The sequence below is a fragment of the Verticillium nonalfalfae genome (genome assembly GCF_003724135.2).
Source record: "Verticillium nonalfalfae strain VnAa140/NRRL 66861 chromosome Unknown scaffold_75, whole genome shotgun sequence".
NCBI lineage: Eukaryota > Fungi > Ascomycota > Sordariomycetes > Glomerellales > Plectosphaerellaceae > Verticillium > Verticillium nonalfalfae.
The window spans coordinates 82,522-95,163 of NW_021167300.1; the positions used below are offsets into that span (position 1 = coordinate 82,522).

At 58.3% G+C, this 12,642-nt stretch overlaps 5 protein-coding genes across 5 annotated transcripts; 3 read left to right on the plus strand and 2 right to left on the minus strand.

Annotated features, from left to right (window-relative positions):
• Window positions 1–328: 328 nt before the first annotated feature.
• D7B24_008417 (uncharacterized protein) lies at window positions 329–1,861 on the plus strand (the record flags this gene model as incomplete). The annotated part of the gene is made up of 2 exons (XM_028642504.1): window positions 329–628; window positions 704–1,861. 2 exons carry the CDS (start codon window positions 329–331, stop codon window positions 1,859–1,861), a joined length of 1,458 nt encoding a protein of 485 aa, XP_028493711.1.
• Window positions 1,862–2,777: 916 nt separating this feature from the next.
• D7B24_008418 (uncharacterized protein) lies at window positions 2,778–3,776 on the minus strand (the record flags this gene model as incomplete). The annotated part of the gene is made up of 2 exons (XM_028642505.1): window positions 2,778–3,385; window positions 3,461–3,776. The coding sequence occupies 2 exons, from the start codon at window positions 3,774–3,776 to the stop codon at window positions 2,778–2,780; spliced, it is 924 nt and encodes a 307-aa protein (XP_028493712.1).
• A 2,346-nt stretch (window positions 3,777–6,122) lies between these two features.
• Window positions 6,123–8,270, plus strand: D7B24_008419 (uncharacterized protein; the record flags this gene model as incomplete). The annotated part of the gene is made up of 4 exons (XM_028642506.1): window positions 6,123–6,150; window positions 6,259–7,193; window positions 7,260–7,843; window positions 7,919–8,270. The coding sequence occupies 4 exons, from the start codon at window positions 6,123–6,125 to the stop codon at window positions 8,268–8,270; spliced, it is 1,899 nt and encodes a 632-aa protein (XP_028493713.1).
• A 245-nt stretch (window positions 8,271–8,515) lies between these two features.
• D7B24_008420 (uncharacterized protein) lies at window positions 8,516–9,409 on the minus strand (the record flags this gene model as incomplete). The annotated part of the gene is made up of 2 exons (XM_028642507.1): window positions 8,516–8,748; window positions 8,812–9,409. The coding sequence occupies 2 exons, from the start codon at window positions 9,407–9,409 to the stop codon at window positions 8,516–8,518; spliced, it is 831 nt and encodes a 276-aa protein (XP_028493714.1).
• A 1,645-nt stretch (window positions 9,410–11,054) lies between these two features.
• Window positions 11,055–12,413, plus strand: D7B24_008421 (uncharacterized protein; the record flags this gene model as incomplete). Its single annotated transcript, XM_028642508.1, has 1 exon — window positions 11,055–12,413. The coding sequence occupies one exon, from the start codon at window positions 11,055–11,057 to the stop codon at window positions 12,411–12,413; it is 1,359 nt and encodes a 452-aa protein (XP_028493715.1).
• Window positions 12,414–12,642: the final 229 nt, after the last annotated feature.

A 12,642-nucleotide genomic window follows, 5' to 3' on the forward strand; every position in this document is an offset into this window, starting at 1 on the left:
CGTGATCGGCGGTCCTCTCTGTTCATGCGCCCCCCCCCATCGACGCCGAGTTCTCTCCCCCAAGCCCCCACGTCTCCTCGCCATCTCCGCGACCGTGTCATCCGAGGCGAACAAGATGGGGAACCGCTCTCAGACTATCCAGATATATAGTCCTGACTGAGCTTTTGCTGTACACTGTCCAGATGATCCAGCGTGACCTCCTTCTTGCCCAGGTTCTCTCTTGGTCTCCCACAACATTCGAGTATCAGGTTGCCGGCTTTCAGCAAAACCCGTTCATCGTGCACCTCGTCGCTCAGCACCATCCACGTCATTGCCACAAGCACGCATCATGGCTTCCACAGAGGACTACCAGAACATCTTTCACTGGGCAGAGACCCAAAAGAATGGTTCCATCCCCAGCTTCGAGACCCGACGCAACGACCCGTACAAGTACATGTCTGGCTTCAACAACAGCTTCGAGTCAGAAGCGGTGCCTGGTGTGATCCCCAAGGGGCAGAACAGTCCGAGGTCCATCCGCTTTGGACTTTACGCGGAGCAGATGACTGCGTCTGCCTTCGTCGCCCCACGCCATGTCAACAAGAAGGCGTGGCTCTACCGCTCGCGTCCTGCTGTCGCCCACCAAGGATTCGTGAGTTGTGCTCCTGTGCCCATGTTGAACTTGAAATTCCTGAGCCGCGAGTAACATGGTTGTGGCCCCTCGCAGACGGATCTTCCCAACCGAGAAGACGTCGAGTCAAACTTTCTTCCCATCAACCCCCGCGTACATGTTTCACCCACTCAGCTGGCGTGGAGCCCCTTTGACATCCCAACCGATCAAGATGTGGACTTTATCGACGGCCTCAAGACACTTGCGGGGTCCGTCGATCCCACGCTGCGTGAGGGCCTGGCGACCCACGTCTATCTCTGCAACACAGGCATGAAGAAGAGGGCGTTTGCCAACTCGGACGGCGACTTTCTCATCGTTCCGCAGCAAGGCGCGCTCGATATTCAGACTGAGTTTGGCTTCCTCTACGTCCAGCCCGGTGAAATCTGCGTCATCCAGCGCGGCCAGCGCTTCAAGGTGAATGTCGAGGGACCTACGCGGGGCTACATCCTCGAGATCTGGGGCTCCAACTTTGAGCTGCCTGAGCTGGGGCCCCTCGGCGCAAACGGGCTCGCCAACGCTCGCGACTTTCTCCACCCCGTCGCCGCGTATGAGGTGACGGACGACGACCCGTGGAACATCGTCTACAAGCTGGGCGGTCGGTTCTTCCAGAGCGCACAGCGCCACTGCCCCTTTGACGTCATCGCCTGGCATGGGAACTACGTGCCGTACAAATACGACCTCACCAAGTTCGTCAACGTCGGCTCCATCTCAGTCGACCACATCGACCCGTCCGTCTTCTGTGTGCTGACGGCGAAGTCGCGCGATCCAGCCGCGCCACTCGCCGACTTTCTCATCTTCTCGCCTCGCTGGGACGTCGCCTCGCACACCTACCGCCCGCCCTACTACCACCGCAATGCCGCCTCAGAGCTCATGGGGCTCCTCTACGGCGCCTACGAAGGCCGCTCCGACGCCTTCCGCCCCGGCAGCGTCTCGTTCGAGTGCGGCTTCGTGCCCCACGGCGTGGCCTACGAGCAGTTTGCCGCCGCGTCGCGCGAGGACCCGCCCGTCATGCGCATTTCCGAGGGCGCCGTCGCCTTCATGTTTGAAAGCTGCCGCGCCCTCACGATTACGGACTATGCGTGGAAGAGCACGAACCTCCACGAGCACGATCCCAAGATGTGGGATGACTTAGTGGACAACTTTTCCAAGCACCGCGTCGAGGTCGATGAGATTTTGGGCAAGGCGACGGGTGGGAAGCACCGCGTGGGGTCTTGATAGACCAGTGTTTGGGCTGGGTGTGACGGCGTCTCTTGGCTACGTAGACGAATGGACTGCATGGATGTCGCTTGAGGTGTTTTGAAGATTGGCAGAACGACGTTTGGCTAGTAGAGGTCTATCTATGGATGCCTGAAGGGAGTGTTCGCGTTGATGTTCGAAAACTTTCGTCATGTTGACAGGGATGTGATTGATCCTCTCCCCCGTCTTAATAACACCAACGCGTCTGCGCACAAGACTCTGGCGTTGCTCTTTGCCGTCGTAAGGGCACATGGCCCCCAAAGTGAAAGCAACACTTGTACCCACAGCTAGCCGGCCAGCCAGCCCCCGATCGACGCCTCGTATAAAGGGGGGGGGGCTTAGCTTCACAGCTCGCTTTCTTATTTTATCGTCTGCCCAGCTTGCTTTTACCCTACTCGTCCAGCACGCTCTTTCTCATTGGCCAGGTCACGCCTTAGGCGGCTTGCTATGAACAAGCCATGAGGGGTGTGCGGTACGGTCTATTTGCGCTCTGAAGCGTATCTCTTAAGCATCTGTACCCAGGCATTCTGATGCCATCGACCGTTCACGCCTGCGGCGACGCTAGGCTTTTGTATATTGCGGTGTCAGGAAGAGGAGGCAAAGCGAGGATCTTGGGGTGACGTGTTGTATTCTCAGACGCACATCGTCGTTGCACTGCCGTGGGGAGGGTCGAGGCGGCGTTTTCTTGGTCGCGACGACATTCATCCATTGGAGTTGTTGGTTTATCGAGAAAGTTTACCGACATGCACGTCTATCGCCGGGCATCCAGGCACAAGGCTTGACTAGTCAGGAAACAGAAAAACTTCAGATGCAGCAAATCGGCTTCATCGTGCTTGGAACAGCTGGTATCTTAAGGAAAGAAGCCCCCTCCAACCCCACCCCCCCCAAAAACACCTCAGTGCAGCTCGGCCGTGCCCCGATCACGCGTCGACGTACCCTCGAGCTCGTGCACCTGTTTCGGCTTCGCGTCCATCTCCGAGACCTGATACTGTGCGCTGAGCGGGCTGCCCCGCGGCGTAGGCGTCTGCGAGTCCACAAAGGTGCTCTGCGGCGGGCTGCTTCCCTTGGCGTGATACTGACCGGCCTCGCTGACCTCGACGGGCTCGACAGCCCGCTTCCTCCTGCGTACAAAAAACCAAACGCCGAGGGCGGCAACGATGGCCGCGAGCGGGATCCCGAGCCCGAGCCCGACCTTTAAGCCTAGACCGTTACCGTTGCCGGAGCCGGAGCCGGAGCCTGAATCGGCAGATGTCTCACTGGGAAGTGGTTCGCTCGCCGTCGTCGAAGCCGCAGCCGCCGTTGCGGACGAAGTTGATGCGCTGCTCGTGGCCGACGAAGAAGCAGACGACGATGAGCTCGCGTTAGGGTTGTCAATGACCTTTCCTCGTGTGTCGAGGAAGGTGCCGCGTCCGCGTGCGCAGCACTGAGGATCATTGTTACAGCAGTAACTACCGTCTTTGCAGATTGTGACTTGAGGAAAGCGACCGTTGCCTGTGTTTTCACCTGTAAGAGGAAAAGAAATTAGCCTCCGATTGATGCGACCCCTCTTCCATGAACCCCGGGCCTGAAGAAACCTACTGTACAGGCAGATCTGCGCGCACTCTTCTTCGTCATACGGATTGATCGAGCAGGGTCCGCGGATGAAAATATCGTCTGACAGGCCGACGCTCTTACACAACCTGTTGGGCAGGCACAGGTCGACGGAGCCGCAGCAGGCGTTTGAGCCAGGACATTTGTAGTTGTCGCCGTAGGACTTCCCGCCGACGCCGTAGCAGGTGATATTGTTGGCCTGGCTGCTCGAGTCGTCGTCGTCGTCGTTTTGCGCCAATGCCGTGGTCGCAAGGAGTAAAAGAAAGACGAGAAGCAGCGGGCGAGCGACTGATTTGAGCCCCATTGCCAATGGTGTCCAAGAGCTTTCAGCAGGAGAAACGCGCAAGATTGAGATGGCTACACAGCGCTTGGAAAAGCGATTTAGACGAGAGAGAGGGGAGGCGACGAGAGAGAGGGAGGGGCGTCATTTGAGTTACGGGCAGCTTTTTCATGGGCTATGACGATGATTTCAGGTTATACTCGTACGTTGTTATTCGGCAACCCCTCCTGCCGTCCTCCTCGACCAGGGCAAGAATCCGGGTTCACAGCCCGCAGCCCGCAGCGCTGCTCGCGACGGTTGTCGATCGCTTGGGTACGTATCCTGCACCGACACCGAAATCGTCGTACGAGGGGCACGAACTGCACTTCGAACGGGTTGCCGCAGGGGTAGGGTGGGGATGGGAAGCAGCATCACCAGTTGGTTTTCTGCTCTCTTGGGGGCGAAGGATCCTGCACGGGCGGGGATACTTTGCGCATCTTTACTTTCTTTGCGTCTGCTGTGCCGCTCGGTTGGCCTCTTCGCACCACGGACGTGCATGCAGGGCGAGATCATGATGCGGTCTGCATAGGAGGCGGCTGGACTGAAGTCAGGTTTGGACGCAACGCAGCAGCAGTCGAGACCAGCCAAGCGTTCGAGGATCGGTGGTGAGGTTGGCGGGCCAGAACGTCGATTGAGCCGAAGAGATCGACCTGACTAGTAGGCCCGCCTTTGTTAGCGTGTCGTCTCGGACGGGAAGCCTAGGGGACAGGCGTCAGAACATGCGGCGGAGAAGCCATGAGGCAGTGCCAGTGCAACAGAGGCTGCTCGCGAGGTCCTTGGTAGGGAAGCATGGTGGTGGTGTTGGTGGTGGTGGCTGGTGGGTTTTGGCCCTGTTGGACGACGATGACGATGCCGTGCAGCAGTCGCAGTCGGCCACTGTTGCTGTAGCGGCAGGTACGCCGAGATAGGCGCCTGCCAAGGAGCCGGAAGAGCCTTGAGAGCGAGCGCTGGGGGGGTGTCGTTCCTGACACTAAGGTAATCAACAGACGGTTGGCGGCTGCTGGCCCCCAAGGCAAGTCCCGTCCGTCGCAGGAATTGCGGCAATTCTCGCGAGAGCGTTGTTTGTAACATGGCCATAGATATCATGCATGGGGGTCCTTGGGTGGTTCTGGCAGCGTGACTTCCTCATGAAGCAGTGAACCCGTGTGCCGAATAAGTCCGCCCGTTCTGCCGAGATGCTTTGCGAAGGTATCATGTACATGTGGGGGCAGAATGTACAGATACAGCAGATAGGCACTTCACAACAAGCTCATCCGCGAAGATCCAATGTGCCAATGGCGATGGCGGCCAATGCCAGCTCGAGCCCTCATGTGCGCCAGGGCCTGGACAGCCCGGTCGTTCCTGAGAACGGCTGAGGCTACGAGAGACTTTCACTCTGCTGCTGACGTTACAACAGCTCAGAACGGGGTCAACGTAAATTTCCCCAAAAATACTTCTGGCGATCTTGTAAGCCGGCAATGCCATGTGCCACGAGCCTGGCACAGACACATGGAATGTCTCCAATTTTATGGAGGGAGATGGAGATTGCTAGTCAAACTAGGGGCTCCTATGGTGCCGTGTCCGAGCAGCCGTTGCATGTCCTCGCCCGTCCAGGCAGCATGGCTTGTTGGCGCGAAGAATATGCATAAGGGAGGTTAGCGAGGAACAAGAGGCAGTTTCGGTTGCAAGACGTCCGTCGGGCTCGCCACGCACGGGCCAGAAAAATAGAAGAAGAAGCGCTTGCGGGCCAACATTGCGCCTGCAGAGAAGAAAAAAAACGGAGCTGGCGAACGCCGTGGAGTTCCACGGCGTTCCGCAAACAACCAAGTCGCCCATTCGACAAATTGCCAGACCAACCCTCATTTGTCATCCCCCAGGCATCGCGAGGCATCCCCAGGCAGCTTTCAGCGTCTTCCCCCACTAACCAAGTGCCTGAATCCCTAACAGAACCCAGCATCCATCGAACATCAGCCCTACAACCCACCCACCCACCTGCGGACCTTGCCAACTTACCTACCTTATGTACCTTACCTACCTACCTGGGCACGGCTATCGCCAGCTAATTAGGCTCTTATCATAATGTACCTCGCGTTTGGAGTCAATTAAGGTTTGCTCCTGCGCTCACAACCTCCGGTCTGGCTCGGGCGGTACTTGACCAAGGTACCTCACCCGCTGTCAGCAGGCACACCGCAAGCCCACGTCTCACCCATGCGACCACGCCCCTCAGCTGGACCCTTGAGTCTTCATCCGGCCTATCCTGCCAAACTCTTCCTTCATCTCACCCAAGAAGTTGAATCATCGCAACTGCAGCCAAAGTCATCTGGCATTGCGCTGGCATTCTCCGCTGACAAGATGGAGTTGACGTCTCAGCGTCGCAAAGGTTCGCCTCCCACCCCCCCCTTAGGGACCTTGCTTGTTTGGCCCCTGTCCTTGCTTGGCTCGGCCTTGTCTTTGGGGGCTCTTTGCTGACACGAAGCCACCTGTGCAGCTTGCGACTTGTGCTTCACCAAGAAAATCAAGTGTGACATGCTCAAGCCGCACTGCTCCAACTGCCTGCTGTACAAATCAGAGTGCAAGACAACACGTCTCCGCCGGAGAACCGCCGCTGCCAAAGACAAGCCTCCCCGCCCAGCCCAGAACTCTGTATCAAGCCGCGAGTCTGAGCTCGAGGCCCGTCTGGCGCTCATCGAAAACCAGCTCAAGGAAGTTCTCGAAGCGAGCGCGTCACAGCCCGTCAAGTCACAGCAGCCCCCAGTTCAGCAACCAGTAGCCGGTCCGTTCAGTCCCTCCCAGGTGTTCGAGACACCCAGTCCCGAACCGCAATGGCTCTCCAACATTGTCGCCGCCGCTGGGCAGAGCCCCGTCCTGATGTCGGGCTCGGACACGACGACGCCCAGTGACTGGGTCGCCCAGCCCGAACCCATGGTGCTGCCGCCGTTGGAGGATGTGCTGCCGCTCGTCGACGTTTACTTTACGCGCTTCAACGTCGTCTTGCCGCTGTTCCACCAGGGTAGTTTCATGACCATGCTGTCCGACTGGTACTCCCACGTCATACATCGCACGAGGCCCGCGTGGGCTGCCATCAACATTGTCCTCGCCATCGCCCACCGTGCGTGTATCACGTCTGAGAATGACTTTGCCACCGACGGCGAAAAGTCGGCTGCGTACCTGCGGAACGCCCAGACCGTTGTCAACGAGCTGGTGACAAGGGAAGAAGATCTTGTCGGCTTGCAGGTCCTGCTGGGCATGTCGCTCCTTTTCTTGGGTACCAAGAACCCCAAGCCCGCGTCTGTCCTCCTCGGAACCACCATTCGCCTGGCCCACCGCATGGGCCTGCACGACCAGGATCGCTCCAACGGGCTGCCTGAGCATGAAGCTGTCCAGAGGGCCCGAATCTTCTGGGTCGCCTACTACCTCGACAAGGTATGTTCCACGGCCGGCACACACTAACCTCAACCCCTCGGTGCAGCTGGCTGATTTGCCTCCTAGGATGTCAGCTTGAACCAAAAGATGCCGTCGTTCCAAGTCGATGCCGACATCGACCTGCCGCTTCCCGATCTCGACCCGGCTGACAATGTATCGATTATGTACTCGACGGACTCGACGATCAAGTTCAACTACTTCAGATCGCGCACCGCCCTCAGCCATATTCAGGGCAAGATCTATGACCTGCTCTACAGCACGCGCTCCAAGAAGGCCTCCCCCGAGGACCGCGTCCAGCGCCGGGAGCAGCTCAACCACATGCTCGAGCAGTGGCGTCTGCAGATCCCCGAACAATTCCAGATGGCCAACGTCGCGAGTTCAATGTCTCCGACCAATGCGGTGCACATGGTCAACATGTACAGCACGTACATGCTCTGCCTCGTGCATGCGCACGGCATCTACACATTCGATATGAACGAGACGTGCTGGTTCAAGGATATGCGTCAGAGCATGACAGCGTGCGCCGCCAACGGCACCATTTCTGAATCGTGCAAGGGGAAGATACCTGCTGGGTGGGAGAATTGCGTGGTTCAATCGAGGGCTTTTATTCAGCTCTTCACCGACGCGCCGTTTACAGAATGTGGCTTCTGGTGTGTTCTTCTCCCTCTTTCCATTGGGCTGCGTGACGGGACATGCAAAAGACTGACCCAATTTTGAATCAACAGGATCAGCGCAAGCGCACGCTTCGCCACGGTCATGATGGTACTGACCCAAATGTTCATCGAGCCGATGCACCCCCACCTTACGCTCGACCGCGAACTGACTCGCAAGGCCGTTGCCGTTTTCGACCAGATGGTCCCGCGCACCACTGACAAGGAGATTCGCTGGCTGCATGAGATTGTGTCGGCTCTCTTCCGCCAGGCCATGGCCGCGACGCAAGATGCGGTCGAAGCGTTTGAGCGTCAGGCGCGAGAGCAGGCGCAGGCGCAGGCGGCAGCCGACTACTTTGTTTCGCTGGGAACTCAAATGGGGAACTCGCAGCTCGCAGACGACTTTCACTTCATGTCATGGTCATGATTCCTCACGCATCGCCACGCATGTCACTGACTGAAACAAACGAGCAATCGACGAGCACTTGGTTCGAGTCCATTGGCGAAAAGATGAAAAGTGGGAATGCATTTTCTACCATGACCTGCCAAACGCCTCAAGGTGTATTCCTGACCCTGTTTGTGCCTAACCTGTGGCAAAGACGCAAAAGAAAACTAAAAAAAAACTACCGTCTCGTTTCTCTCAGTCTTCTACTACATGTATATCGACCACACTCACAGCTCCTCCTTGGTCACCGTCTTGGCCTCAGGCTCAGCGTCGGCGTCGGCCTTGGCGGCCGGCTCATTGGCCTTGAGGACTTGGGCCTTGATGACAATCTCAATGTCCCTCTTCTTTTCCCTGAGGTTGGGGCGCGAGTGGGAGATGGGCCAGGCGACAACGCCGCCGTCGACGGCGTCGGGCGAGTACTTGGAGAGGTCCTCGAGAGCGTCTGGGGACACGTCAGTCGCTGTTTGTCACAACAAGAGGAAAGAAAAGAGGAGACGGCAGGGAGAGAGGGCAGCAAACTCACCGGCGCAGTCGCTCGACTCGGCGACGAAGAGGGGAAGGATCTTGTACAGGGCGCCCGGGGCGAAGAGGATGACGCGCGAGGCGTCGTCGGCGCGGTCGAGGCCGGCCTCGGGCACGACGACCTGGTCGTCGACCTTTTGGTGCTTGTCCTTGGGCTTCTGGAAGAGGGCGAACAGGCCGTGGTCTGCCGTCTTGCCGGAGGCCTGGGCCTCGATCCACTGCTTGGCGCGCAGCGGCACGTCGGCGTAGTCCATGAGCAGGATGTATCTGTCCCAGCCGTGGCGGTCGAGGCCGGAGAAGCCGCCGGGGTACTCGCGCTCGCTGAAGACCTCCTTGAGGCCCTCGGCCCACGACCACATGCCCAGGGGCTGCTTGTCGTAGAGCTGATGGAGGGTGTACTGTTGGGCGGGGAAGGTCTTGGTCACCTCGCAGGCGGGGGTGAAGAGCGACGAGGTGGCCTCGGTGAAGGGGTCGCGCCACTTGAAGTCTTCGACGAGCGTCGCCTTGGCCTGGTCGTGGGGGCTCGGGGGACGGCCCATGCCGAGCTGCGCTGCGGCGCTGCCGGCGAAAGCGGACAGGGCGATGGCCTGGAACTTCATGATGTTGCGGATGGCGGGGAGGGAGCTGTCAATCTGGTTTTATGGAAGAAGCGGAGTCGAGAATGCCGATGCAGAAAACAGAGTTGTTCACTTTTCCAACAAACTGGGGAGATGAAGGGGAATGAGGGTAAAAGCAATTGTCAGACTGCGGATAGAGGAGAGAGAGGAGGGAGGAAAGTTAGACATCACCAGACGAGACTGAAATCACGAGCAAATACCCCCCCTTGTTATAGCTTCGCCATCATGTGTTCCTGAACGTCCGGGCCGCGTCCCAGACGGTAAGGTCTTGTTGTCCTTTGCGGACGCTTGATGCTCCGGATTGCCATATTGGATCGAGTTGGAGAAGGGCGGTTCGGAGGTTGGGATGCGACAAAGGTCAGGCGCCGCCTCCGTGACAGGAACAGGCAGGGTCCGCCCGCGTTGGGGTACGCTACCAGGGGGGGGCAAGAGTGGAGGCTTCCCCCGCGCTGCCCCTCATGGCTTGGAGGGGGGGGGGGTTACAGGTACAGCGCTTTCTCATCTCCCTCACCCCCTGTGACAGACTGCATTTGGGGGAAGGGCTTAGGTCAGCGTCTACCCCACTGTCTATCCACGCTGCGTGGCTCTTTCCTGCGTGGGCACCCTCTTCTGGTGGCCTGGCTTCACTTTCCGCGTTGAACCTGAATGAGGTCGAGGCAAGTGTAAGCGGCGCAACCTTGATGGGCTTCGTCTGAAAATATAAGATGACCGATCATCTGCTAGATGAATCCTCTTTCTTGTCGACTGCATGTACTTATAACGCTGCCCTTCTCATCCCTTCAGAGCCCTCCTGCGATGAGCACGTCCGTCGTGAGTCTAGACAATCCGTCTTCACAAGTCCGATACCCCTTGCGACAGTCGATCGTCAACTTTCGGGAATTCAACCACACCAAACATGATGGCATGCCTGGCCCGCGAAGTTACTTCCATCGAGCCGGTACGGTCCCAGCATGCATAGCAGGCCCAAATATAACGCGTCACCATAAAACGCCGACCCCATCCAGAGCACAACCTCCCAAGACGATCACGAACTGTGCCCGAACCAAACGGCGAGCATGTCCCAGATGCCGCGCACTCAACGGCCCCTCCCCAACACCTGTCCACCTCAGCCTTGCCGCCTCTGGTTGGCCGAAGATGCCCTCCCTGCACCAGAGGACCAAACGCTCCGGACGTGGCCCCGTCCTGCACCGGATCGCCGTGGAGCACACATGGGATCCATGACGTCGTCCATCGGGTTTCGTCCTCTTGTGGGAATCTCCCATCTCGAGAATGACGCGACAACGCGGTCACAACCTGTGGCAACACCTCGCACGTGTAGCCATTGCGAGTCCACAGATGCCGACTGTAGACCGCGGTGCCCGCAAATTTACCAGTTCTGACGTCGCGAAAGAAAAAAAAACATGACCCCTCTAGGAGCGGTTCTTGGGGGAGATGTCACTGCGATCGCATCGTGTCTATAACTGTCGAGTCGGCTGCTGCTATGCCTCGTGTTTCCCGCACAACTGTTGCAGTACTACTCATCTGATTTGCTACAATTGAGCCTTAGCGATACCCGATATACCCACGATACCTCACCAGCACTTATACCATCTTGCATCTCAGCGCCCCCAAATACAACCCTTTCAACATGGCCATGTCACAAGCAGCCTATGCGGCCGAGCAGGCCATCGGCCACCAGGGCGATGAGGTCACGGCCCAGGACATTTCGAATTACGAAAAGACGGGCGACAAGTCCGCCATGATGAAAGCTCTTGTGTGGCAGGGCAAGAACACGGTCGAGATTGTAGACGCAGCCCGCCCCAAGATCATCGAGGACCGCGATGTCATCCTCCGCGTCACCGGCAGTACCGTCTGCGGATCCGACCTGCATCTCCTCCATGGCGCCGTTGTCCAGCTTGCCAAGGGTGATATTCTCGGTCACGAGTTCTGTGGCATCGTCGACGAGATGGGTCCCGCCGTGAAGGGCATCAAGAAGGGCGCCCGCTACGTAGCCTCCTTCCAAATTGCCTGCGGTGACTGTTTCTTCTGCCGCCAAAAGCTCTCGTCGCAGTGCGAGAAGTGCAACTCCAACACCCAGGCCAAGGCTATGTACGGAACCCAGACGGCAGGCATGTTTGGCTACTCTCACTTCACGGGCGGCTTCGCTGGCGGCCAGGCCGAGTACGTGCGCGTGCCCATTGGCGACGTCAATCTTCTTGAGATCCCAGAGGATGTCCCCGACGAGAAGGCCCTCTACCTGTCTGACGTGCTGTCCACCTCTTACAACGCTGTCAAGGACACAGCCGTGTACGAGGGTGACAGCGTCGCTGTGTTCGGTGCTGGCCCCATTGGCCAAATGGCCGGTGTTTTTGCCCTCGAAGACGGCGCCAAGCGCGTCATCTTTGTCGACACGGAACCCCGTCTCTCCTTTGTCAAGTCCCGCTGGCCTGCCGCACACGCCGACAAGCTTTACCTCGTCGACTACAAAACGCTGTCCCACGGCGTCACCAACAAGCCGACCGTCGTCACCGCCCTGCGCGATCTCACCGACGGCCGCGGCCCCGACGTTGCCCTCGAGTGTGTCGCCGGCGAGTACCCCAAGGGCTGGGCCCACTGGCTCGAGCTTCAGCTCGGCCTCGAGACGGACACGTCGGAGATTGTCAACGAGATGATCGAGTCGGTGCGCAGCTTTGGCCGCTGTGGCATCACGGGCGTGTACGTCGGCTACACGAACCACTTCAACATTGGCTCCCTCATGGAGCGCGGCGTGCGTCTCATCGGAAACGGCCAGGCGCCCGTGCACAAGTACTGGAAGGAGCTGCTCGAGCGGCTCCAGAACGGATCCCTCGACGTCTACCAGATGCTCTCGCACCGCGTGCGCCTCGAGGACCTCGACAAGGTTTATTACAAGTTTGAGAAGCACGAGGAGAGCATGCAAAAGGTCTTTGTCGAGACAAAGTGGTCTCTGCCCCGCGCCGAGGGCAGTCCCGCGCTCACTTCGTACTAAGCGAGGCGTGGTCCATGTGGATGGGTGAGCGGATGGGACGTTTTGCACAGTATATGAGGATACTATTGTAATGATCTATGAAAATTACTTGGTCTGTGAACCAAAGCTTTCTTGAACAAACTGAAAATCATGACGCTCGTGGTCCCGTAAATTATGCTGCTGGGCAGTGCATGAGGAAAGAAAAAAAACAAGAAGAGCAGCTGTAGAGAAGTAGGTGGTGGAAGAGGGG